The 27,069-nt window shown below is 47.5% G+C and overlaps 1 protein-coding gene across 1 annotated transcript; it reads right to left on the bottom strand.

Annotated features, from left to right (window-relative positions):
• Positions 1-1,543: 1,543 nt before the first annotated feature.
• On the bottom strand, positions 1,544-27,069 carry LOC132400649 (ankyrin repeat domain-containing protein 66). Its single transcript, XM_059981830.1, has 3 exons — positions 26,793-27,069; positions 5,308-5,536; positions 1,544-4,424 (listed from the first exon to the last, which is right to left on the bottom strand). Exons 1-3 carry the CDS (start codon positions 26,929-26,931, stop codon positions 4,154-4,156), a joined length of 639 nt encoding a protein of 212 aa, XP_059837813.1. The 5' UTR covers positions 26,932-27,069; the 3' UTR covers positions 1,544-4,153.

The raw sequence follows: 27,069 nt of genomic DNA, 5'->3' as shown, positions 1-27,069 counted from the left end.
GATACTGATGCTTATATTGATGATTTAGTGACAGGAAATGATACTTGGGAAGCACACATTATTGCAATGGAGAAATTGTTTGAAAGGCTTTCAAAAGCTAACTTAACTATTAATTTAGCTAAGAGTGAATTTGGACATGCCACTATGACTTACCTTGGTTATGTTGTGGGTCAAGGTAAGGTAGCTCCTGTTCAGGCAAAAGTTCAGGCAATTTTAAAGATTCCCACTCCAACGGGGAAAAAGACTCTCAGAAGGTTTTTGGGAATGGTAGGATATTATCGGAAATTTTGTAAGAATTTTGCTAATGTTGCCCTTCCATTAACTAACCTTCTGCGGAAGAATGAGAAGTTTGTATGGACGGTGCCTTGTCAAGAAGCATTTGAAAAATTGAAAACAATGATATGTCAACAACCTGTGCTTAAGGCACCTGACTTTGGAAAACCTTTTTCATTGGCTGTGGATGCTAGTGATGAGGCTGCAGGAGCAGTATTAATGCAAAGGAATGAGGGTGATGAGGTTGATCATCCAGTAGCTTACTTTTCTAAGAAATTTAATAAGCATCAAAGAAATTATTCGACAATAGAGAAAGAATTGTTATCTCTTGTTTTAGCTTTGGAATATTTTGAGGTATATGTTAGTACAACTCAAAAACCACTTATTGTTTACACTGATCATAATCCGTTAGTTTTCCTGAGTAAGATGAAAAATAAAAACAGAAGATTATTAAATTGGAGTTTGATGTTATAAGAGTACAATATTATGATGACTCATATTAAAGGTAAAGATAATGTGGTTGCTGATTGTCTATCTCGATGTTGAATGTACACTGTAATTTTTTTATGGAGTGTTTTTTTTCAATTGTAACACTCCTACTGTATTGTGAGTTACAAGCTGTTATATGATGGTATTGTATATTGTGTGTTATAAAATTTATACCTTTGTTTTTCTTGTAAGCAATTGTTAAAAATTTTTGTTCTTGTCAGACCAAAAATGTTTTTTTGGAGGGAGGTGTTACATACTCGTGACACATGACAGTGGAGCCCTTGTCATGTGACTGGGGTTGAAGCTGTACTGGACTTGAGGTGATGGTCTTGTGATGGTGGAATGACGTCATTTTCCCGCCAGTAGAGATCATGTGACGGGTTTTTTTTACAGGTTATAAAAGGTAGACCCCACCCTGTGAAGAGGGGCAGTTCATGGCTGGATTTGCCAGGTTGACTTCATGCCACTGCGTGTTTTAAGTGATGACGCAGTTTAGTTGAAGGATGAAGTTTTTATTTAATGCCTAAAGTTTAAGAGGTCATTGCCAGCAGGTTCTTTATGATCCTGTTAGTTCGAGACAGTGGAGAGTGAAGATTGGAAGTTGGAAGTTAAAGATCGAGGAGAATCGCTTTCTACAGTGAAACGGGGGTGACCTTTGTTTGATCCTTATTTGGAAGGATTTCGTTGACTATCTTCGTGTTAATCCCTAGGTTTAACTAGAAAGGATTGAAGGTAGTGGAGAAGGAAAGGTCAGTGCCTTTAAGCCGTTCTGTTTCGTAAATTCTTCGTGAGAAGTTCAACGTCAGGGATCGAAGCAAGCGACGTGAAAGAGAACCTAAATCGTCCTATAAAGTCTCTCCTTTTTTTAAATGGACTGTGAGCATATCGAACCTTTGGCAATATCACTTTAAGAACTGTTTTTGGAATATCACTTTAAGAACTGTATTTGGAATATCACTTTAAGAACTGTTTGGGCTGCCGCTCAGCAGCTGTTTCCGGTTACGGTAGTGTTTGTTTACTTTTGGGGGGTTTGTTTTCTGTGTTTAATAAACGTGTTGTTTGTTATAAGAAACCCTTGCTGAACTCATATATTTATTGTTGCCTGAATACGTAACAAATTGAATGTAAAAATCAAAGTCCCACCATCAGAACATAATAAAAAGCAATATTCAATTACACCAACAACAACAAAGGCAACACGAGTGAATCTGCAGATGCTGGAAATACATAAAAACACAAAATGCTGGCAGAACTGAGCAGGCCAGACAGCATCCTCCCATAGATGCTGTCTGGCCTGCTGAGTTCTGCCAGCATTTCGTGTTTTTATTTAATTACACCACCAGATTAAAATACAAATTGCAGCAGAAAGAGTTTGAAATTTTTGTTGCTAAATATCAAATATAAAGTACAGTATATGAGTGTTAATTTTTCAGTTATTAGACTGGGTGAAGAAGTAATAAGTTATGAACTGACAATACATTTTGCCAAGTGTATTACAGTTAAAATTATTTATTGTAGTTATAAACAAAGATTAAAGTTTATGTTATGATTGAACACTTCTATCAAGAGGAGCAAAATGTCACTGTAATATTCAAAGAAACATATTTGATAGTCCTCACCACCAAGTTATCAGTCTTAATTGCACAAAATACTGTGTATCTACTTGGTAGACGTGGTTCTGTAACTAAAGGAAACATTCATTTTACAGCAACAAGACTGTGGCAGTTCACAGGCTGTAAAAACATGTAGGTTGAGATTAATTCAAACCCAAGAAAGTATCAGCTTTGAAATCCACTTTTCCATCAAGGCCTATGAGAGATTTTTTAAAGATATAGTTATGCCAACATGTAGCTGAAAAAAAAGATTAACTTGTTAAGGGTAGTAACAAAAGAGAAAATTAATACCCCTTTGGCAACATTTGTGCCTGAAAGTCACTATTGAGATCTTTGCTATTCAAAATTACCAACCAATCTAATATAGTTTCACATGAATAGTACTGGACAACGGTACAACTGAAGTCCATCTATCACTTCTATCTGCTATGGTTACTTCAGAACAATGTGCTTCTGTTGCACTGACCTCCTCCACTTCCAATGTAAAGCAGATTAGGAGTTAGTACATTGAAAAGCTCAGTCCTCCAGCTTGGTCCTCTCCATGAAGCAAATTTATCAAGGGTCCAGTATGGTTAAGTATAAAGCAAACCTCGATTTATAAATAAGAAAGCAGATTGTGGAAGAAAATTATGTAGCAGGCTTCCATAACCAGAAATCACAAATGAGGGACCAATGTTTGCAACAATACGCTATATTCAAAAATGCATTGAAGATACAGTACAGTTCTTTTGCTATTTAATAAAGTTTCCTAGAAAATTCCAGGCTGATGTCAACCTGCAACAGTAGATGTGCAGCCTTGGCACACCTTATATCAAGTGCGTGTTTCTGCAGGAATATAAAATCACTTATCAGTCTGTGCCTTTGGACATTGGTCTTGAGTCAATCTAAATCAAGTTTTCAGTTTAAGCAATTTGAAGTAATAAGGCTGCATGACTTTTCTGACTTGAAGATAATTTTATTTTACAGGTTGGGTACCCCCTTATCCAAAATGCTTGGGGCTGGAAGTGTCTCAGCTTTTGAAATACATAAGATAGCTTGTGATTGCCATCATTTCTGACTCTGAATTTACGTGCTACCAGTAAGCAGTCTTTGTTTTATACTTGTTCATCACACATACAGTACTTAACAGTAAGTATTTTTACATACCATTAATACAATGAAAATGTAATGCGTGCAGGGTAACAAAAACAGCACAGCAACATAGGGAAAATACCTGAATCAGCTGTTGAATGACGACAAACAATGGCAAGCTTTCAATCTCTATCTACGATGCTGTCTCTTGATTAAAAGGTCACAATACACTGTGTTTATATTCTACTTTTTTTAGGTTTTACGTAAAGTATAAAAACAATCAGCATTGTCCGGTGTTAGATTTTCATCAATGACTATCTTTGAAAACTCATCCATGAATTTCCCTGTTGCCTCGCGATCAGCAAACACTTACTTTATCATTTAAGTTTTATAAATCATTAAAAATATAATGCCACGCTTTCTCTTAAATTTCAGTTTGTCATGATGGATCTTTGCTTGCTTCATGATCAGCATACCATTAAATTTCATATGTTCACTTCATTCTTTCAATACATGATCCAAGATCATTTTTTGCTTTATGCAGTGCTTTTCCATTTTTCATCAACTTCTGTTTATTATAAATGTGAGTCACCTCTTAAACTATCTGTGATGCGCAGAGAACTGCATTATCGCCTAGGAACCTTCCTCACGCCTTGTGGAATTCTTCATTTGAAACGTCATATCAGCATTTAGAAATACTTTGGATTTCAGAGGTTTTTGGATTTTGGAATTTCAGATAAGGGGTATTCAACTTGTACTTCTTTTTTGCAAACTTTGTTTATTTTTGGTAATTTTCCTTTTTTAGGCACTTTATTCACCTGTGTCTGAAGCTTACATGTAATGATACTCTTACTGACAGTTTCCCTTTTTTCAGCTGTTTTGCTTTCCTTCTGACTTTCCCACTCTTCATCTGTGTCATCTAATAAAATACCTTTCATCTCAGCAGCCCTTCTGTAATTGGAACACTCTTGCTCTGCTCTGAAAGAAAAGGGAAATTTTAATTAATGTATATTTTTAAATGAATAATTAGTTCTAATAATTTGGGAACTTTAAAATGAATAATAGAATATCATTATTACCAATAAGATATGCTACTTAGAGAGCTTGTGGGATGCAATTCCTATTAAGCTCGGGCATACCTTGCATTTGATCTTGCAAGATATTCAAAAACACATGTATCACGGTTCCAAATGTACCACAGCCTTGGTGCTGCAATAATTCTGTAAGCTGTAATGGACTGTGACTTACAATCTAGCACCAACCAAGGGAAGTTATGGCCCTGCCCATGGACTGCCAGACTGCCCAAGTAGCTTTCTCACAGCTTGTACTGTCAGGCCTTTCCACCATTCCAGAACATCTTTGACAATTTGTAAATTATTTAAAAAATTCAATTTTCTAAAAAAACGAATGCATTCAATTACACATAAAACACGTAAATTAAAGTTAAAAGAAAGAAACACCTCGATTTTAATGAGGTGAGATCGTTCAAATGAATGAACCCAAGAGACAAGATTTGAATCCTTCCCCTCAGGTTAGTGCACTGCAAATGCCTTCTGACCTGCGCATTCTGTCCTTATGTACTACAGTGCACAGACACAGAAAGCCGTTAAGTGCAGATGTGTGCATTCCTGGACAGATGTGCCATCTAGCTGTTAATGCCCCACAGTGGATTTAACACTTATTTCCTTGGTAGTACAACCTAATTACTGTATTCATTCAATTTCTTACACTTTTTAAAAATGTTTCCCATCTGCCATTCAATGGCTAATCAAATCATTTTACGATTGGCTGAAGAAAATGTTAAGTTCTATCATCACAAACATTGCAAAACTTATTTATAATACCTTGGGCAACTACTCACACTTCGAGAAATTTAACGCAGTCTCCCTGACCGTATATCTCTGCCATTCTTCTGGGGGTGTCCCCATACAGGTCTGCTTTGTCAACAGGAGCATGTAGTGAATGCAGCATTTTAAGGACAGACAGCTTTCCAGATTCTGCAGCAAAATGTGCTGGAGTCCATCCAGTGGTTGTTCTCAAGCAGGGACGTGACCCACTTGTTATGAGGAGCTTAACCATGTCTGCATTCCCTGTCAAAATTTCCAAATTAGTATTTTACATAAAGCATAGAAATCTTCATATTATGTTCAAAACTGAAGAACATCTGAATTTAATTCAAGTAGGATAGGCAATCTGTACTATCATTACAGATACCTGATCAGAAGCAAAATCAGAATATAACTAAGAGTCCAACATTTTTATTTCAAAATAAGCTTGGTTATAAAGTATTTGGCTTTTGATTAGTAAATGGAAAAAAGATCGAAAAGCCTTACTTTGGTGCATGCCTAGAAAAGATTTGGAATGAGAATAATTTAGAATATTTCAAGTACACATGAGGGCATAACTTTAAAGTGATTGGAGAAAAATACAGATGGGATATCAGAAGTTAAGTTTTTCACGCAGAGTGGGGGGTGCATGGAACGCAGATATAGAGGCAGATATATTAGGGACACTTAAGAGACTCTTGGATAGGCACATGGATGAAAGAAAAATAGAGGATTATGTGGGAGGGAAGCATGAGATTGATCTTGGAGTAAGTTAAAAGATTGGCACATAGTGGTCAAAGGATGTATACCATAAGGTACCGTTCTAATGAAGTATTCATTGCAATTATGTATGTACAAATTTCATACATGAGAAAACATGGTAGCATTATGGCTGGTGTGTTACTTTACAGCACCAGCAACTGCGGTCCAATTCTCAGTCACGACCTGTAACGAGCATCTACATTCTCCCTGTAACCAGATGCTCTGCTTTCTTCCCATATTTCACAGATATAGAGATGAGTTAGTAAGGGTCAGTACGTTGGTGCCAGAAGAATGGCCACACTTATGGGCTGCCCCCAACACATCCTCGGACTGCATTGATTGGTGATGCAAACAACGCATTTCCCTGTACGTTTCGATGCACACATTACAAATATAAAGCTAATCTTTATCTTTATAAAACTAATCTGTCATCTCATTATCTCACACTGGCTAAAAACTAATGAGCAAAGTAGATTTAAACCTGGTTAAGAAACATCTGAAGGTATGAAGATCCTCAAATCTCTGCCACACAGTACTGGAATAAATATAAAAAAATTGCATGGCAAGAGAGCACCCTAGTGGTTTACAAAGCAATTACACTGTGTAGATTTCCGCAAAGCCACGTGATAAATTGCTAATTTTACTTCAAAGGCCACTTAAATATTTTTGTAAGGCCTGCATGACCATGCATGAATCCCACCACAAGCCCTGAAGTAATCCAAACAGCTAGACTGACATCTTATTTCTGAATCATATTGAATATGTTTAGATTTGGTTACCAAGGAACAAGGAAAACATCCAAAATTATCAGATAATACCAAAAAAGCACAATTGAGAGTGTATTAAATTAGAAGGAAAAGGGCAGAAAATATGAATTTTTCAAGCAATTAAATATTAGATTATGCTGATAAAAGTGCATGTTATTATACTTGCATGATATATTGCTGGAAAATAAACAGATGCATAAATTAAACTTGAAAAATATTAGGAACCATTGATGTCAAAGTCTAACACATACCTGGAATGGGACATCTGGAAAGATTAAACAAACTAAAAAAATGTTAATATGTGATTAGGGGAGGGGGGAGGGGGGAGGGAGGAGAGAGGGGGAGGGGGAGAGAGGGGGAGAGGGGGGAGGGAGGAGAGAGGGGGAGGGAGGAGAGAGGGGGAGGGGAGGGGGAGGGGGAGGGGAGGGGGAGGGGGAGGGGAGGGGGAGGGGAGAGGGGGGAGGGGGGAGAGAGGGAGTAAGCGGAGGGTAGAGGGAAGGGGGTAGGGGAGAGGGAAGGGGAGAGGGAGAGAGAAAGAGGGATGAGGGAGAGGAGAGAGGGGAGAGATGGGGAGGGGGGAGGGTGGAGGCAGAGAGGTGAGAGTGGGGAGAGAGGGAAAAGGAGGAGGGGACAGGGAGAAGAGTCAGGATGTGGGGGAGGGAGGAGAGTGAGTGGAGGTATTACAACTAAGGGAAAAACCAGAGGTTGGAACAGAATGTATATCATGTCCTGTGCAGTAGAATAGGTCCATTTGACTCATAATCACCTGGAAACAACGCACACATTTACACACACAGGTTTAGCAGGTCAAACATTAATTAATAGATGGACAAGCCAGTGAAACCAATTAATTACGTGATGTCACATGACAGACCAATAAAGAGTCACGTGGTGATTAAGACATCTCTCCACCCGAAAGTTTTTAGGTGAAACCAGCCTGATAATATTTCACCGATTTTCTGCTCTGATCTGACAATCCAGAAACCCCAGAATCGAGTGCTGGTCCAGATTCACTGCTTTCAACTGGGGATTCTGCATCAATAAGTTGTGGTGCTAACCCGTCTTATCCACCAGCTAGTTCTGGAATGAGAGATTCACTTGGCTGTCTCCTGATGTGGTCTAGATGTCGGCAGCAAACACTACCATCTTCAAGTGCTGAAGTAACTCGATGACCCTCTTTCACTACAACTTTTCCTTTTGTCCATCTTCGGGCTCTCAGGGTTCAGGTGAACATAAACTAGATCTTCCACCTCAATGCTTCCATGTTCTGTATTTGAATCGTACCGTACTTTCATTGTCTTTTGTCTGTCTCTTACTCGGTCCTCCAGCAATGGGCGCAATAAATTCTATTGGGAACGCAACCTACGGCCCATCAATAGCTCAAATGGAGAGAAACACATGCTAGTAACTCCCCTGTAATTCCATGGGCTCTTAGCTTGCTAAGCAGACTCGTGTGCGGCACCTTGTCAAAGGCCTTCTGAAAATCCAAGTACAGCACATCTGCATCTCCTTTATCTACCCTGCTCATAACTTCCTCAAAAAATTGCAGTAGGTTAGTCAGGCAGGATTTTCCTTTCAGGAAACCATGCTGGCTTTGGCCTATCTTGTCATGTGCCTCCAGGTATTCCGTAATCTCATCCCTAACAATCGATTCCAACAACTTCCCAACCACTGATGTCAGGCTAACAGGTCTATAGTTTCCTTTCTGCTGCCTCCCATCCTTCTTAAATAGCGGAATAATATTTGCAATTTTCCAGTCATCCGGTACAATGCCAGAGTCTCTCCAACTACTTCCTTCAGAACCTGAGGGTGCATTCCATCAGGTCCAGGTGATTTATCCATCCTCAGACCGTGAAGCTTCCTGAGCACCTTCTCAGTCGTAATGTTCAATGCATCTACTTCACTTCCCTGACACTTTTGAATGTCTAGTATACTGCAGATGTCTTCCACTGTGAAGACAGATGCAAAGTATGAATTCAGTTCCTCTGCCATCTATGCATCTCTCATTACAATATCTCCAGCATTGTTTTCTACTGGTCCTATATTTACCTTTTACCCTTTATATACTTAAAAAAGTTTTTAGTATCTTCTTTAATATTAGTCACCAGCTCCCTCTCATAATTCATCTTTTCCTACTGAACGACTTTCTTAAGTTTCCTTCTGTGAGTTTTTAAAAGCTTTCCGATCCTCTATCTTCCCTCATGCTCTGGCTTCCTTGTATGCCCTCTTTTTTGCCTTTACTTTGGCTCTGACTTCACTTGTCAGCCACGGTAGTGTCCTTCTTCTGTTTGAAAATTTCTTCTTACTTGTAATATAAGAATGACATGTGTAACAGGATTGGCCAGTTCTTGTTCAGGTACTGAATAATCCCATAAACTCGCTCAGTTTCTTCTTGTACCTGAGAAATGATGATCAGAAATGTCTTGAACCAGTCCGTCAGTAGTACCAGTTTGCTTAGGAGTTCTGACTTGCAAGGATATTCATGTAACAGAAGACGAATTAAGCCATCTACGGTGTAATTGTTTCTCCCAGAAACATTAGATATCGTATACCCATGTGCAGAGAGGCATACCAGTGTTTCCTTGGTGGTGCCATCTCCAGCATGGTCTCGATCTCACCAAGCAATCCCACCAATGGCCTGTGGTCCGTATGAATCTCGAAACACTGGCCGTACAGGCAATGGTGAAAACACATGACCCCAAAAACAAATGCCAATGCTTCCTTGTCCAACTGTACGTAGTTTAATTTGGCTGAGTTAAGGGTGCTTGACGCAAGAGCGACAAGCTTTTCATCGCCGTATATATTCTCCTGGGTTAGCATGGCAACAATACCATACAGGGAGTCATCACAGTACAAAACCATTGGCACTCTGGGTCTGACGTGCATTAACGCTTGGGATTGAGTCAGCACTTGTTCAGCTCTCTGAAGAGCTGATTCCACTCCCTCCACCACCTCACAGCTTTCTTCAACAAACCATTAAACAGAGCAAAAAGTGTGTCTGTAAAAGGCAAAATCTGGCATAATGATTGAACATGCCCAAAGAAGAGCAAAGCTCATGGATATTCCGTGGTGCTGGGACTTCAGGAACGGAGCAAAGCTTTTCTTTGAGTGGATGTACACCTTTGGAACACAAACAAAACCCTCGATCTGCCAGAAGGATGCATTTCTCGTGTTTTAGTCATGGACCAAGTTGTATCAGTCAGGAGAAGGTTTTATCAACGTTATTCAGATCTTTTAAGGTCGAGGCGGTAATCAGAATATTATCAAATTAAGCTATTGTGTTGGGCACAATTTTAATGCAGGATTTGATGGTAAGTTGGAACATTTGCTGGAGGTGAATTTATGCTGTATACCAGGAGCCTCGTATACTGGGACAAGCCTTTGCAGGTTGCAATAATAGTGAGAGGCTCCAAGGCTGCTCTTCCAGCTCAAGCTGTTGAAATGCACATGCAAGGTCAAATTTAGTGAAGAACTTTCAGCCTCTTAGTGTTGTGTTCCATCTTTGGAATCAGGTTTGTCTTGGTGGGTAGGCATGAATTCACTGTGACCTTGTAATCTCCACATATTTTTATGCTTCCATCACTCTTGACCACTGGCACACTAGAGGTTGCCCAGTGTGAAAATCTTGCAGTGTCAATTATCCCATTTTCTTATAACTGCATAAGCTCCGCCTCAATGTTGGGGAGAAGCATGTACAGCAGGGAACATGCCTTGAAGAACTTTGGTTTGGTTGTGTCCGATTCTGGAAAATGTACTTTGGTATCCTTGAGCTTACCTTCATCAGGATTGCTGAAAAAAAGTTTATACTGCTTGAGTAAGCTGTTGACTGACATGTCGGTTTTCATCTGACACACAACTAAGTAAGTAAGTAATCACACGCAAGTAAGGTCACTACAGCTTCCTCAGTCACTGGTTGTTGGTGATTGACTTTCATGCTCAAGAAGAACCCTGTCACAACCAAGCGTCTGTAACTGATCCCCCGTGTAAGTCTGCAGTCTGTAATATGGTGATCGAAGTGTCTTCAAAGAGTCTTTTCACCACAAAGAGTAATAACACACTCGGTGTCAAGGTGCTCCACACACCGTCCTTACTCTCCTGGAGAAGAGGGATGCTTAGGTGAGAATGCTGTTCTTGGACTAATTTGGCACTCAACACCATAATTCCCTCCGGGTTTGACAAGAAGCTCCGAGACCTTGGCCTTCACCCTGCCTTGCGCAACTGGATCCTGGATTTCCTGTCAGATCACCGGCAGGTGGCAAGAGTGGGCTCCCTCACCTCTGCCCTCTGACCCTCAACATAGGAGCCCCCCCCCCCAGGGCTGTGTCCTAAGCCCCCTCCTTTTCTCTCTGTATACTCATGACTGTGTCACCACCCACAGCTACAATCTGCTATTTAAGCTTGCTGACGACCCTACACTGATTGGCCTAATCTCAAATAATAATGAGGCAGCCTACAGAGAAGTCCTCACTCAGACACAGTGGTGTCAAGAAAACAACCTCTCCCTCAGTGTCGCAAAAACAAAGGAGCTGGTTGTAGACTACAGGAGGAATGGAGACAGACTAACCTCTATTGACATCAATGAGTCTGGAGTTGAGAGGGTGAACAGCTTTAAGTTCCTCGGGATACACATCACTGAGGATCTGACGTGGTCTGTACATACTGGCCGTATGGCAAAAAAGGCACCACAGCACCTCTTTCACCTCAGACGGTTGAAGAAGTTTGGCATGGGTCCCCAAATCCTATGGACTTTCTACAGGGGCACAAGTGAGAGCATCCTGACTAGCTGCATCACTGCCTGGTATGGGAACTGTACTCCCCTCAATTGCAGGGCTCTGCAGAGAGTGGTGCGGACAGCCTAACATATTTGTAGGTGTGAACTTCCCACTATTCAGGACATTTACAGAGACAGGTGCATAAAAGAGGCCTGAATAATCACTGCGGACCCATGTCACCCCAACCACAAATTATTCCAGCTGCAACCATCCAGGAAATGGTCCCGCAGCATTAAAGCCAGGACCAACAGGCTCTGGGACAGCTTCTTCACACTGATACAATTGTATTTCTTGGCTATATTGACTGTCCTGTTGTACATACTGTTATGATCCCAGCCCCCTCCTTTGTGAGAATCGCAAGAGCACCCGTTGAGGGGGGGGGGGGGGGTCAGTAGACCCAGGAAGTGAGAGAGAGAGAAACGTGAAAAATTGCACGTCCCACCAGGGATACAGAATAAGATGCCAGCAACTATTGTCTCATGAAGACCACGTGAAAAGCCCTCGGGCAAGGTGGGCTGGTTGAGAGAGAGATTGCATCATCCCAACCTGATTGACACCTGCGACCCCGTGAGGAAGTATAAAGGAGAGTCTCAGGGGGACAGCCCCTCAGACGCACCCAGAAGACACGAGAGAGTGGTCCCGCAGCAGCGGGATGCCATTCTGAAGGAAGCCACGTGCGTTAGATTCCGGGATTGGAATCTGTGGCTGGAATCACAGAAAACCGCTTTTAACTCACATCGGGGAGAGAAAACCAACGCTCCCCCGATTTCACGGAAGATTCATCAAGACTCAGCAAGTTCTTTCTCTTCTCCCTCCAATCTCTCTCTCTCTGTCGCCCCACGCAAAACCCAGTGATTTTCAAAGGGCTGAGGCCCGCAGACTTTCAGAGTGACTTTTATATTTTCCAACGGACAATCTATTAACCCCTAGACACCAGCAGAGCTCACTCCTTAATGATGATTATTACTATACCCGCGCTTTAGATTGAATGTTGACGATGTGCACTATCTGAATGTATGTATTAACCCTACTTTTGTGTCCCTTTATAAATAAAAACGTTTGAAAATAGTGACAACAGACTTCAACAGACCTCTCTATCTTTGCTGGTAAGTTATCCAGTTACAGGAGACGTAACAATACTATTTATTAGAAACTACTAGGAATTGCACATTGCACATTCAGATGGAGATGTAACGTAAAGATTTTTACTCCTCATGTACGTGATGTAAGAAATAAAGTCAATTCAATTCAATTCAATTCAAAGGGAATGGATGTTGTTAATCTTTAAAGCCATCAACATAGGGGAACTGGCCCTAAACCATCTGAGTGTCTTACAAATCCATCCAGCTCCGTAACCACGTACTGTGCTGCAGTGAAACGTTCTGGTTTGAATAGAGGCCAAGATCGGTAAACTCTTGCCAAGTATGGCAGATGGAGTCTCATTGTCGACAGTCAATAGGCTTCTGGTGATATTCATTGCAATGGTACGTCGGAATCCTAGAGTGTTCCTTTATTCTTACCTCGGGACACCTTGTTAAGGTCAGTATAATCTGTAGGTGGTGGGATGTCACTTCTCCTTGTACTTTGCACTGACACAGCAGAAGTACGTTCTTATCCCCATGCCATTTGCAATTTCAATGGCTGACTTGAGTGTTCTACCAGTAGGTGACATTGAATGCGAACATCACGCACCCAGAACGGCCAAGCCATCGCGTATCATACCTCCTCGAACAGTACCAAAATCACAGAATTCAGCAACAAACGTTGCCACTGATTCATTTCCTAACTGGATACGAGTGTAGAATCTAAAGCATTGCACTGGAACTAATGGTTTAGGATTGTAATGAGACCAAATTAATCTCACAAATTTCCCATAAGATTTCAAAGTGGGAAAATCGGGACTCAACAAACTTCAGACGATGTCATAGATGTCATACACAGAGCAAGATACTGGCTTTGTTTTGGGATCACTGATGTCGTTTGCCATGAAGAAAACAATTCAAACATTTGACATAAACATTCCATAAAACAGTAAGACACAGGAGCAGAATTACGCCATTTGGCCCACCGAGTCTATCAAGAATCCTTCTATCTCTGCCTTAAATACACCCAACGATCTGGCCTCCACAGCTGCATGTGGCAACAAATTCCACAAATTCACCACCCTCTGGCTAAAGATATTTCTCAACATCTCTGTTTTGAAAGGGCACCCCTCTATCCTGAGGCTGTGCCCTCTTGTCCTAGACTCTCCTACCATGGGAAACATCCTTTCCACATCTACTCTGTCCAGGCTTTTCAACATTCGAAAGGTTTCAATGAAAAATCCCCTTCATTGTTCTGAATTCCAGTGAGTACAGACCCAGAGCTATCAAACATTCCTCGTATGATAACTTTTTCATTCCTGGAATCATCCTTGTGAACCTCCTCGGGACCCTCTCCAATGCGAGCACATCTTTTCTAAGATGAGGGGTCCAAAACTGTTCACAATACTCAAGGTGAGGCCTCACCAGTGCTTTATAAAGACTCAGCATCACATCCTTGCTCCTGTATTCCAGGAGTACTGTGGATCACACTATTTCTCAAATTTCCAATTGTTCAAATGTGAGCATGCATTCCAAAAAAAGGGAGTGCCACAGACTTAATCCTCATCACCACCATTACAATTCAGAAAAACTATGCGGTTGGAACAGAACACTTATCGTGTCCAAATAGGGCTGCTTGATCCATAGCCACCCAGAAACAACGAACACATTTACACACACAGGTTTAGCAGGTCAAACATTAATTAATAGATGGACAAGCCGGTGAAATCGATCAATCACGTGATGTCACATGACAGACCGAAAAACAGCCACATGGTGGACAGGACAGGAATTTGGAAAAACGAGGAGAGGGGTTGGGAGGTGGTACAGAGAGGGGTTGGGAGAGTGCAGAGAGGGGTTGGGAGGTGGTACAGAGAGGGGTTGGGAGGTGGTACAGAGAGGGGTTGGGAGAGTGCAGAGAGGGGTTGGGAGGTGGTACAGAGAGGGGTTGGGAGATGATACAGAGAGGGGTTGGGAGAGTGCAGAGAGGGGTTGGGAGGTGGTACAGAGAGGGGTTGGGAGAGTGCAGAGAGGGGTTGGGAGGTGGTACAGAGAGGGGTTGGGAGGTGGTACAGAGAGGGGTTGGGAGGTGGTACAGAGAGGGGTTGGGAGGGTGGAGAGAGGGGTTGGGAGGTGGTACAGAGAGGGGTTGGGAGAGTGCAGAGAGGGGTTGGGAGGTGGTACAGAGAGGGGTTGGGAGGTGGTACAGAGAGGGGTTGGGAGGGTGGAGAGAGGGGTTGGGAGGTGGTACAGAGAGGGGTTGGGAGAGTGCAGAGAGGGGTTGGGAGGTGGTACAGAAAGTGGTTGGGAGGTGGTACAGAAAGTGGTTGGGAGGGTGGAGGGAGAGGGGTTGGGAGAGTGCAGAGAGGGGTTGGGAGGTGGTGCAGAGAGGGGGTGGGAGGGTGGAGAGAGGGGGAGGTGGTACAGAGAGGGGTTCGGAGGGTGGAGAGAGAGGTTGGGAGGGTGGAGAGAGAGGTTGGGAGGTGGTACAGAGAGGGGTTGGGAGGGTGGAGAGAGAGGGGTTGGGAGGGTGGAGAGAGAGGGGTTGGGAGGGTGGAGAGAGAGGGGTTGGGAGGTGGTACAGAGAGGGGTTGGGAGGTGGTACAGAGAAGGGTTGGGAGGGTGGAGGGGGAGGTGGTACAGAGAGGGGTTGGGAGGGTGGAGACAGAGGGGTTGGGAGGGTGCAGAGAGTGGTTGGGAGGGTGGAGAGAGGGGTTGGGAGGGTGGAGAGAGGGGTTGGGAGGGTGGAGAGAGGGGTTGGGAGGTGGTACAGAGAGGGGTTGGGAGGGTGGAGAGAGGAGTTGGGAGGGTGGAGAGAGGGGTTGGGAGGTAGTACAGAGAGGGGTTGGGAGGTAGTACAGAGAGGGGTTGGGAGGGTGCAGAGAGGGGTTGGGAGGGTGCAGAGAGGGGTTGGGAGGGTGGAGAGTGGAGTTGGGAGGGTGGAGAGAGGGGTTGGGAGGTAGTACAGAGAGGGGTTGGGAGGTAGTACAGAGAGGGGTTGGGAGGGTGCAGAGAGGGGTTGGGAGGGTGCAGAGAGGGGTTGGGAGGTGGTACAGAGAGGGGTTGGCAGAGTGCAGTGAGGGGTTGGGAGGGTGCAGAGAGTGGTTGGGAGATGGTACAGAGAGGGGTTGGGAGGGTACAGAGAGGGGTTGGGAGGGTGCAGAGAGGGGTTGGGAGGGTGCAGAGAGGGGTTGGGAGGTGGTACAGAGAGGGGTTGGGAGGTGGTACAGAGAGGGGTTGGGAGGGTGGAGAGAGGGATTGGGAGGTAGTACAGAGAGGGGTTGGGAGAGTGCAGAGAGGGGTTGGGAGGTGGTACAGAGAGAGGTTGGGAGGGTGGAGAGAGAGGGGTTGGGAGAGTGCAGAGAGGGGTTGGGAGGTGGTACAGAGAGGGGTTGGGAGGGTGGAGAGAGAGGGGTTGGGAGGGTGCAGAGAGTGGCTGGGTGGAGAGAGAGGTTGGGAGGGTGGAGAGAGGGGTTGGGAAGGTGGAGAGAGGGGTTGGGAGGTGGTACAGAGAGGGGTTGGGAGGGTGGAGAAAGAGGGGTTGGGTGGAGAGAGGGGTTGGGAGGGTGGAGAGAGAGGTTGGGAGGTGGTACAGAGAGGGGTTGGGAGGGTGGAGAGAGAGGGGTTGGGAGGGTGGAGAGAGAGGGGTTGGGAGGTGGTACAGAGAGGGGTTGGGAGGTGGTACAGAGAGGGGTTGGGAGGGTGGAGGGGGAGGTGGTACAGAGAGGGGTTGGGAGGGTGGAGACAGAGGGGTTGGGAGGGTGCAGAGAGTGGTTGGGAGGGTGGAGAGAGGGGTTGGGAGGGTGGAGAGAGGGGTTGGGAGGTGGTACAGAGAGGGGTTGGGAGGGTGGAGAGAGGAGTTGGGAGGGTGGAGAGAGGGGTTGGGAGGTAGTACAGAGAGGGGTTGGGAGGTAGTACAGAGAGGGGTTGGGAGGGTGCAGAGAGGGGTTGGGAGGGTGCAGAGAGGGGTTGGGAGGGTGGAGAGAGGAGTTGGGAGGGTGGAGAGAGGGGTTGGGAGGTAGTACAGAGAGGGGTTGGGAGGTAGTACAGAGAGGGGTTGGGAGGGTGCAGAGAGGGGTTGGGAGGGTGCAGAGGGGTTGGGAGGTGGTACAGAGAGGGGTTGGCAGAGTGCAGAGAGGGGTTGGGAGGGTGCAGAGAGTGGTTGGGAGATGGTACAGAGAGGGGTTGGGAGGGTGCAGAGAGGGGTTGGGAGGGTGCAGAGAGGGGTTGGGAGGTGGTACAGAGAGGGGTTGGGAGGTGGTACAGAGAGGGGTTGGGAGGGTGGAGAGAGGGATTGGGAGGTAGTACAGAGAGGGGTTGGGAGAGTGCAGAGAGGGGTTGGGAGGTGGTACAGAGAGAGGTTGGGAGGGTGGAGAGAGAGGGGTTGGGAGAGTGCAGAGAGGGGTTGGGAGGTGGTACAGAGAGGGGTTGGGAGGTAGTACAGAGAGGGGTTGGGAGGGTGCAGAGAGGGGTTGGGAGGGTGCAGAGAGGGGTTGGGAGGGTGGAGAGTGGAGTTGGGAGGGTGGAGAGAGGGGTTGGGAGGTAGTACAGAGAGGGGTTGGGAGGTAGTACAGAGAGGGGTTGGGAGGGTGCAGAGAGGGGTTGGGAGGGTGCAGAGAGGGGTTGGGAGGTGGTACAGAGAGGGGTTGGCAGAGTGCAGTGAGGGGTTGGGAGGGTGCAGAGAGTGGTTGGGAGATGGTACAGAGAGGGGTTGGGAGGGTACAGAGAGGGGTTGGGAGGGTGCAGAGAGGGGTTGGGAGGGTGCAGAGAGGGGTTGGGAGGTGGTACAGAGAGGGGTTGGGAGGTGGTACAGAGAGGGGTTGGGAGGGTGGAGAGAGGGATTGGGAGGTAGTACAGAGAGGGGTTGGGAGAGTGCAGAGAGGGGTTGGGAGGTGGTACAGAGAGAGGTTGGGAGGGTGGAGAGAGAGGGGTTGGGAGAGTGCAGAGAGGGGTTGGGAGGTGGTACAGAGAGGGGTTGGGAGGGTGGAGAGAGAGGGGTTGGGAGGGTGCAGAGAGTGGCTGGGTGGAGAGAGAGGTTGGGAGGGTGGAGAGAGGGGTTGGGAAGGTGGAGAGAGGGGTTGGGAGGTGGTACAGAGAGGGGTTGGGAGGGTGGAGAAAGAGGGGTTGGGTGGAGAGAGGGGTTGGGAGGGTGGAGAGAGAGGTTGGGAGGTGGTACAGAGAGGGGTTGGGAGGGTGGAGAGAGAGGGGTTGGGAGGGTGGAGAGAGAGGGGTTGGGAGGTGGTACAGAGAGGGGTTGGGAGGTGGTACAGAGAGGGGTTGGGAGGGTGGAGGGGGAGGTGGTACAGAGAGGGGTTGGGAGGGTGGAGACAGAGGGGTTGGGAGGGTGCAGAGAGTGGTTGGGAGGGTGGAGAGAGGGGTTGGGAGGGTGGAGAGAGGGGTTGGGAGGTGGTACAGAGAGGGGTTGGGAGGGTGGAGAGAGGAGTTGGGAGGGTGGAGAGAGGGGTTGGGAGGTAGTACAGAGAGGGGTTGGGAGGTAGTACAGAGAGGGGTTGGGAGGGTGCAGAGAGGGGTTGGGAGGGTGCAGAGAGGGGTTGGGAGGGTGGAGAGAGGAGTTGGGAGGGTGGAGAGAGGGGTTGGGAGGTAGTACAGAGAGGGGTTGGGAGGTAGTACAGAGAGGGGTTGGGAGGGTGCAGAGAGGGGTTGGGAGGGTGCAGAGGGGTTGGGAGGTGGTACAGAGAGGGGTTGGCAGAGTGCAGAGAGGGGTTGGGAGGGTGCAGAGAGTGGTTGGGAGATGGTACAGAGAGGGGTTGGGAGGGTGCAGAGAGGGGTTGGGAGGGTGCAGAGAGGGGTTGGGAGGTGGTACAGAGAGGGGTTGGGAGGTGGTACAGAGAGGGGTTGGGAGGGTGGAGAGAGGGATTGGGAGGTAGTACAGAGAGGGGTTGGGAGAGTGCAGAGAGGGGTTGGGAGGTGGTACAGAGAGAGGTTGGGAGGGTGGAGAGAGAGGGGTTGGGAGAGTGCAGAGAGGGGTTGGGAGGTGGTACAGAGAGGGGTTGGGAGGGTGGAGAGAGAGGGGTTGGGAGGGTGCAGAGAGTGGCTGGGTGGAGAGAGAGGTTGGGAGGGTGGAGAGAGGGGTTGGGAAGGTGGAGAGAGGGGTTGGGAGGTGGTACAGAGAGGGGTTGGGAGGGTGGAGAAAGAGGGGTTGGGTGGAGAGAGGGGTTGGGAGGTGGTACAGAGAGGGGTTGGGAGGGTGGAGAAAGAGGGGTTGGGTGCAGAGAGGGGTTGGGAGGTGGTACAGAGAGGGGTTGGGAGAGTGCAGAGAGGGGTTGGGAGAGTGCAGAGAGGGGTTGGGAGGTGGTACAGAGAGGGGTTGGGAGGGTGGAGAGAGAGGGTTGGGAGAGTGCAGAGAGGGGTTGGGAGGGTGGAGAGAGAGGGGTTGGGAGGGTGCAGAGAGTGGTTGGGAGGGTGGAGAGAGGGGTTGGGAGGGTGGAGAGAGGGGTTGGGAGGTGGTACAGAGAGGGGTTGGGAGGTGGTACAGAGAGGGGTTGGGAGGGTGGAGAGAGAGGGGTTGGGTGGAGAGAGGGGTTGGGAGGTGGTACAGAGAGGGGTTGGGAGGTGGTACAGAGAGGGGTTGGAAGGGTGGAGAGAGAGGTTGGGAGGGTGGAGAGGGAGGAGGTGGTACAGAGAGGGGTTGGGAGGGTGGAGAGAGAGGGGTTGGGAGGGTGCAGAGAGTGGTTGGGAGGGTGCAGAGAGGGGTTGGGAGGGTGGAGAGAGGGGTTGGGAGGTGGTACAGAGAGGGGTTGGGAGGGTGGAGAGGGTGGAGAGAGGGGTTGGGAGGTGGTACAGAGAGGGGTTGGGAGGTGGTACAGAGAGGGGTTGGGAGGGTGCAGAGAGGGGTTGGGAGATGGTACAGAGAGTGGTTGGGTGGGTGCAGAGTGTGGTTGGGAGGTGGTACAGAGAGGGGTTGGGAGGTGGTGCAGAGAGGGGTTGGGAGGTGGTACAGAGAGGGGTTGGGAGGGTGGAGAGAGAGGGGTTGGGAGGGTGGAGAGAGAGGGGTTGGGAGAGTGCAGAGAGGGGTTGGGAGGTGGTACAGAGAGGGGTTGGGAGGGTGGAGAGAGAGGGGTTGGGAGGGTGCAGAGAGTGGTTGGGAGGGTGGAGAGAGAGGTTGGGAGGGTGGAGAGAGAGGTTGGGAGGGTGGGGAGAGGGGTTGGGAGGTGGTACAGAGAGGGGTTGGGAGGGTGGAGAGAGAGGGGTTGGGTGGAGAGAGGGGTTGGGAGGTGGTACAGAGAGGGGTTGGGAGGGTGCAGAGAGGGGTTGGGAGGGTGCAGAGAGGGGTTGGGAGGGTGCAGAGGGGTTGGGAGGGTGCAGAGAGGGGTTGGGAGATGGTACAGAGAGTGGTTGGGAGGGTGCAGAGAGGGGTTGGGAGATGGTGCAGAGAGGGGTTGGGAGGGTGCAGAGAGGGGTTGGGAGATGGTACAGAGAGTGGTTGGGTGGGTGCAGAGAGTGGTTCGGTGGGTGCAGAGAGTGGTTGGGAGGTGGTACAGAGAGGGGTTGGGAGGTGGTGCAGAGAGTGGTTGGGAGGTGGTACAGAGAGGGGTTGGGAGGGTGGAGAGAGAGGGGTTGGGAGGGTGGAGAGAGAGGGGTTGGGAGAGTGCAGAGAGGGGTTGGGAGGTGGTACAGAGAGGGGTTGGGAGGGTGGAGAGAGAGGGGTTGGGAGGGTGGAGAGAGAGGGGTTGGGAGGGTGCAGAGAGTGGTTGGGAGGGTGGAGAGAGAGGTTGGGAGGGTGGAGAGAGAGGTTGGGAGGGTGGAGAGAGAGGTTGGGAGGGTGGGGAGAGGGGTTGGGAGGTGGTACAGAGAGGGGTTGGGAGGGTGGAGAGAGAGGGGTTGGGTGGAGAGAGGGGTTGGGAGAGTGCAGAGAGGGGTTGGGAGGTGGTACAGAGAGGGGTTGGGAGGGTGGAGAGAGAGGGGTTGGGAGGGTGGAGAGAGAGGGGTTGGGTGGAGAGAGGGGTTGGGAGGTGGTACAGAGAGGGGTTGGGAGGGTGGACAGAGAGGGGTTGGGAGGGTGGAGGTGGTACAGAGGGGTTGGGAGGGTGGAGAGAGAGGGGTTGGGAGGGTGCAGAGAGTGGTTGGGAGGGTGGAGAGAGAGGTTGGGAGGATGCAGAGAGTGGTTGGGAGGGTGGAGAGAGAGGTTGGGAGGGTGCAGAGAGGGGTTGGGAGGTGGTACAGAGAGGGGTTGGGAGGTAGTACAGAGAGGGGTTGGGAGGTGGTACAGAGAGGGGTTGGCAGAGTGCAGAGAGGGATTGGGAGGGTGCAGAGAGTGGTTGGGAGATGGTACAGAGAGGGGTTGGCAGAGTGCAGAGAGGGGTTGGGATGGTGCAGAGAGGGGTTGGGAGGTGGTACAGAGAGGGGTTGGGAGGTGGTACAGAGAGAGGTTGGGAGGTGGTACAGAGAGGGGTTGGGAGGGTGCAGAGAGGGGTTGGGAGGTGGGAGAGAGAGAAGGAGTGAAGGAGGGCAGAGAAAAGGGGGTAGCGGGGAGAGGGAGAGGGGTGTGGGAGGGAGGGATCGGAAGGGGAGGGGGAGGGAGGGGAGAGAGGGAAGGCAAGAGCGTGAGAGGGAGGGAAGGGAGAGAGGGAGGAGAGATAGATATTCCAAAGTTGCGGATGTGACAAAACGAGCTGGGAAGTGGGAGTGATGCTGGTTACTGGCATGGGGGGCGTCTATTGTTTCGGGAAAAAAAGAGAAGGATTGCAAATGACTCTCTGGGTTGGGGATTGTAATGTATTGTGTGAGTATTCGTAGGTCAGAGTGCGTATGAAGTCAGGACGGGAGTTAAGAAAAATGGAAGTCTGTTGAATAAACATGGTTGTTCAATCTACAGCTATGTCCAAGTCACATCAATACTACATGGCGTCAGAAGAAATGGCGAAAAAAAAGGAAAAGACACGTAAAAGATGTCACAGTTACAGCCACCGTCAAGTTTAAGCCTACAAGGTAATCTTGCTGAAAACTGGAAAATATGGATCCAGAAGTTTGAGCTGTTTTGCACCACTAGCGGCGTAGATGACAAGACGACGTTTCTGCATGTGGCGGGGGAAGAGGCAATAAAGGTTTGCAACACGTTTGTCTTCCAAGATGATGAGCAAGATAAAATTGAAGTGTTGAAGAAAAAGTTTCAAGCTTACTGTGAGCCGAGAAAAAACCTACCGTACATCTGACACATATTTTTTACGAGGGCTCAAGAACCGACAGAGACCATAGATGCCTATGTAACAGATTTGAAGAACAAGGCAAAAGACTGTGAGTTCAGACAACTGCATGATTCTTTACTACGCGACAGGATTGTATGCGGCATGCAAGATGATCAAGTGCGAGGCAGGCTGTTGGGAGAGGCGGAGCTTACATTAGAAAAGGCGATTAATGTTTGCCGTGCCAGCGAGATCACGTCAAGTCAGCTTAAAGTGCTCAATGAAGAGATTGAAGTGTACAAAATCAAAACTGTGAAAACTGACAAGAATAGGACAAAGCCAGCTCCAAAGGATGATCAAAAGGAAGTTAACTGCAACAGATGTGGTTATAAACATGGATACAGAAAATGTCCAGCCTTTGGTCAGACATGCAAGTTATGCTAGAAATCACTTTGCAAAGATGTGCAAATCACAGGAGCAAGCAAGGAAAATGCATGCTGTGTAATAGAGTGAGAGCAACAGTGACATGTTCATTGGCACAGTCGAAGTGGAACAGGAGGTATGCATCAAGAATATTCACAATGCAGACATGGAGGATGAAGCTGATTGGACTCAAGATCTGATAATAAACAGGAGGAATGTGACATTTAAGCTTGACACTGGGGCAAAGTGCAATGTCATGTTAGCAGAAACATTCAACTCTCTGGACATCAGAGGAAGACGGAGAGAATCCACCTGGAAGCTTGTTGCATATTTTGGCCACAAGATGGCGCATTGGGAAAGAAAACACTCACCTGTCTGTACAAAGGACAAAAACACAAGATAAGAGTTTGAGATGGTACAGCAACATGTTCCAGCAATACTGGGCAAAGCAACATGCACAAAGCTAGGCCTGGTGAAGTGAATCTATGGTGTTGTAAAAGAAAATGACATTCTCAAAGACTTTGCTGACTTGTTTTCTGGACTAGGATGTTTACCAGGGAAACACCATATCCAGATTGATCCAACTATTGCACCAGTCATGCATGCCCCAAGAAAGATTCCAGTAGCTCCCAGGGATCAAGTAGTGGAGGAGCTACACAGAATGAAACAGATGGGAGTCATAACGAGACAAATAGAACCGACCAACTGGGTGAATGGTATGGTGACAGTGGTCACAGAAAAAAAGATGAGGATTTGCATGGATCCACAAGATCTAAACCGAGCCATCAAAAGAGAGCACTATCCGCTGCTCAAGGTTGAAGAGGTTGTCTCCCGCATGTGTTACGAATGATGAACAACTCTGATGGGCAGAAGGGTACAAAATCGCCAATGCCCCCCCCCCCCCCCCGGAGAATCGCAAATCGCTACTATTCCGATGCTGTTATCAAGGAAGTGAGAGAGAGACAGGACTCTGCCAGGACAGTTGTTATTGATAACGGCTCATGAAAAATTAAGGAGAGAGAGACAGCTCAGAGATACACAAAGTGGAATGTCTCATCCTAACAAAAGAGGAACGGATCCATTGATTACTGCTATTGTCTTTTGGAGAAGGTTTGTGTATTTGGTACTGTTCTATTCATCGAAACCCCTCAGGGGGCAACAAGAGTGGGCTGGTTTGATGGGTTGCAGCATCCCAACCTGACTGACACCTGAGACCCCGTGAGTGGGGATAAAAGCAAGGTCTGGGGAACACCCCCCAGACGCACCAGGAGAAACGCTACGAGACCGGTGGGGGCTTGTGTGTATGTCCACCCTTGCCTGGGTGACGAGTCCACCATGGAAGAACAGTCTAGCTAAAGGACGGAGGGTTCATACGTGAATGGCCACAACAACAACGCATCGATGGATCAAGATCATAAAGGAAAGTCAGCAAGTCAATAGCTGTTACTCTCTCTCTCTCTCTCCAACAATTGCAACACAGCGACCAACAACTACCGCAGCCTGCATGAACTGAACTGAACTTTATATTTCCATCTGACAATCCATTATCCCCTAGACAATGATAGAGCTTATTTCTTATTGATTATTATTATACCCGCACTTTTAGGTTTCGTATTGATGACGTATATTATCTGTATATTTGCATTGATATTATTTTTGTGTATTTTTACTAATAAATACTGTTGAAAATAGTATCTTAAGACTTCAACGGACACTCCTATCTTTGCTGGTAAGACACCCAGTTACGGGGTTCGTAACACATGCCTAATGCGAAACACTTTTCAGTATTAGACGCAAATCAAGGTTTCTGGCAGATCAAGCAGGATGAGGAAAGTTCCAAATTATGCACTTTCAACACACCCATAGGGAGATATCATTTCCTGCATCTACCCTTCGGATTTCTTCTGCATCGGAGGTATTCCAGAGGTCAGTAGCACAAATGATTGAAGGCCTGGATGGGGTGGTCAACATCATTGATGATTTGCTGATATGGGGTGACACCATTGAGGAGCATGATCAGAGATTGAGGAAGCTTCTAGAGAGCACACGCGAGTACAACCTAAAACTGAACAAAAGTAAATGTAAGATCAGAACTACAGAGATCAAATACATAGGTCACGTACCCAGCGCTGATGGGCTAAAACCAGATAATGAAAAGGTCAGGGCTGTGGTACAGCTACCACCACCCGAAGACAAGCAAGGACTTTTGAGGTTCATGGGCATGATACAGTATCTTGCCAAGTTCATTCCCAACTTATCGGAGGTCAGTGCTCCACTTCGAAAGCTACTAGAGAGCAATACTGAATGGCATTGGGAAGATGAACAAAAGAAAAGTTTTGACACATTGAAGCAGTTGGTTACCAATGCACCAGCACTCAAGTTCTATGAAGTCAATAAACTGGTGACGATGTCTGTGGATGCCAGTTCGGAAGGAATAGGAGCTGTTACACTGCAGGATGGGAGGCCTGTGGCGTATGGATCATGAGCACTTATAGACTGTCAACGCCGATATGCTCAAATCGAGAAGAAATTACTCGCCATAGTTTATGGGTGCGAGAAGTTCCACCAGTATGTATATAGCAAAGAAATCCAGGTTGAGAGTGATCACAAACCACTTGAGAGCATCTTCAAAAAGCCACTTCACCAAGCTCCTATGAGGCTGCAAAGGATGCTTCTAAGGCGACAGAGGTACACTCTCACAGTCACCTATAAGCCAGGAAAAGAACTGTACAATACTGACGCTTTGAGCCTTTATCTCAAAGAGCAAAAGGAAGTTGCTAGGAACAGAGCTGGAGGTCAACTGGGTTACACCTCAGCTACCCATCTCTAAGGAGAAGTTGAACATGTTCAGGAAAGCAACTGCAGAAGATCCTGAAATGCAAATGCTAAGAGACATTACAATGAATGGATGGCCAACAGAAAGAACAGATGTTCCAAAGGAAATGCAGAAATACTGGACATTTAAAGAGGAAATCAGCTATGCATCAGGACTAATGTTCAAAGCGGCAAAACTCATCGTACCAAACCGAATGAGACAGGAAATGCTCAACAGAATTCATGAGTCACACCTAGGGATAGTGAAATGTAAAGAAAGAGTAAGGGACATTCTCTATTGGCCAGGCAACTGAGATAGAGGACATTGTGTCTCAGTGTGCTGTCTGTAATGAAAACAAAAACAGCAATCCAAGAGAGCAAACACGAGGAAATCTGCAGATGCTGGAAATTCAAACAACAACACACACAAAATGCTGGTGGAACACAGCAGGCCAGGCAACATCTATAGGAAGAAGCACTGTCAAAGTTTCAGGCCGAGACCCTTCGTCAGGACTAGAATCCAGGACAGCCTCTGCTTCCCCACCCACTACCAGGAAGACCATGGGAGGAGATTGGCACAGATCTCTTTCACTACAATGATGCAGAATATCTGCTTTGTGTGGACTACCATTCAAAATATCCGGAAATCACCAAGTTCAGTGACACTGTGCAATTAATGACATTGTGTCATTACCACAATGAAGTCGACATTCGCAAGACATGGTATTCCAGATATTGTTGTCAGTGACAATGGTCCACAATATGCCAGTGGTGAGGTTGGAGGGTTCTCATAAAGCTGGGAACTTCAACGTTACTTCCAGTCCAGGGCACGCTCAGTCTAATAGACAAGCAGAAAGAACTGTACAAACTTTCAAGAACATGCTCCAGAAGGCTCAAAGCAGCAACAGTGACCCGTACGTTGCTCTGCTCGAATACCGCAACACACCGATTGAGGGTGTGTGGTTCTCTCCTGCACTGCTGTTGATGGGACGTTGTCTGAAGTCCAAACCCCCAACATCCACAACTCTACTGACTCCCGAAGGTAATGTTCAAGTACATGACAAGCAAAAGTACAAGCAAAAAAAGCAAAACAGCTACTATGACAGACATACAAGACAGTTAGCAGATCTGCATACAGGTGAAAATGTCAGAATACAGAGAGGAGACACTTGGCAACCAGCTGTGGTTGCGACAGACATCAGCAACCAAGATCCTTCATAGTTTGCACGCTGGATGGAAGAGTCTACAGGAGGAACAGGAAGCATCTGCTGAAGACAGGCCAGAGGGAGTTCCCACATACAAACGCACAGATAGAGACATGGAAATAAACAACACCGAGAGTGAGGGGCGTGACAAATTCACACAGCGCAATGAAGGTGAAGGTTCGGTGCAGACCGACCGAGGGGGGAATGCAGACTGCAAAGACACAGAGGTCACTCGAGACTGACTCAGATGAATGACAAGCACGGTCACAGTTGTATTGCACACGGTCTGGGAGACAAGTTAAACTTTCAGCTAGATACAGAGACTAGATCTACCTACAGTCTCACACAGTTTGAGGCAAAGTCTGGGTCAGGGATTGGAAGCGACTGTCTGGGTCGGAGATTGGAAGCGAATCTCTGGGTCGGGGATTGGAGGCGACTGTCTGGGTTGGGGATTGGAAGCGACTGTCTGGGTTGGCCCTTACTCCTGCTGGGAGTGGAGATGGCTACCGGACCGGGGCGAAGGTTCGCGCTGCAGACACCCCGCCACCCGACCTTTAGCTGCCGCCCAGTGTAGCGGGGTCCGATCGCCCCAGTCCGGATCCTTCATGCTCGGGTCGCACGACCCTTTTTGCAGGATCTGCTCCAGCAGATCAGCGTCGCCCGCCGCCGCCGCCTCGTGCAGCTCCGACATCCCCGGCGTCACCCAGGCAACCCGTCCAACAGGGCGGGTCGCGCGCACGCACGCACGCACAGGACGCGCCGGGAGCGCGCGAACCGCTCGGGCCGGGGTCGCGGTAAATTCTGAGAGTAATCCTCCAAAGCAGTGGAG

The sequence above is a fragment of the Hypanus sabinus genome, chromosome 10, assembly GCF_030144855.1.
Source record: "Hypanus sabinus isolate sHypSab1 chromosome 10, sHypSab1.hap1, whole genome shotgun sequence".
Taxonomy (NCBI): Eukaryota; Metazoa; Chordata; class Chondrichthyes; order Myliobatiformes; family Dasyatidae; genus Hypanus; species Hypanus sabinus.
This window is presented reverse-complemented; position numbering and strand designations above follow the sequence as displayed.

Coding starts and splice junctions, on each gene's coding strand:
- LOC132400649 (XM_059981830.1), bottom strand. CDS start 26,931: ATGTCGGAGCTGCACGAGGCGGCGGCGGCGGGCGACGCTGATCTGCTG. Junction 5,537..26,792: donor ACACTGGGCGGCAGCTAAAG/GTCGGGTGGCGG, acceptor AAATTTTGACAG/GGAATGCAGACATGGTTAAG. Junction 4,425..5,307: donor TGCGTTAAATTTCTCGAAGT/GTGAGTAGTTGC, acceptor CTTTTCTTTCAG/AGCAGAGCAAGAGTGTTCCA.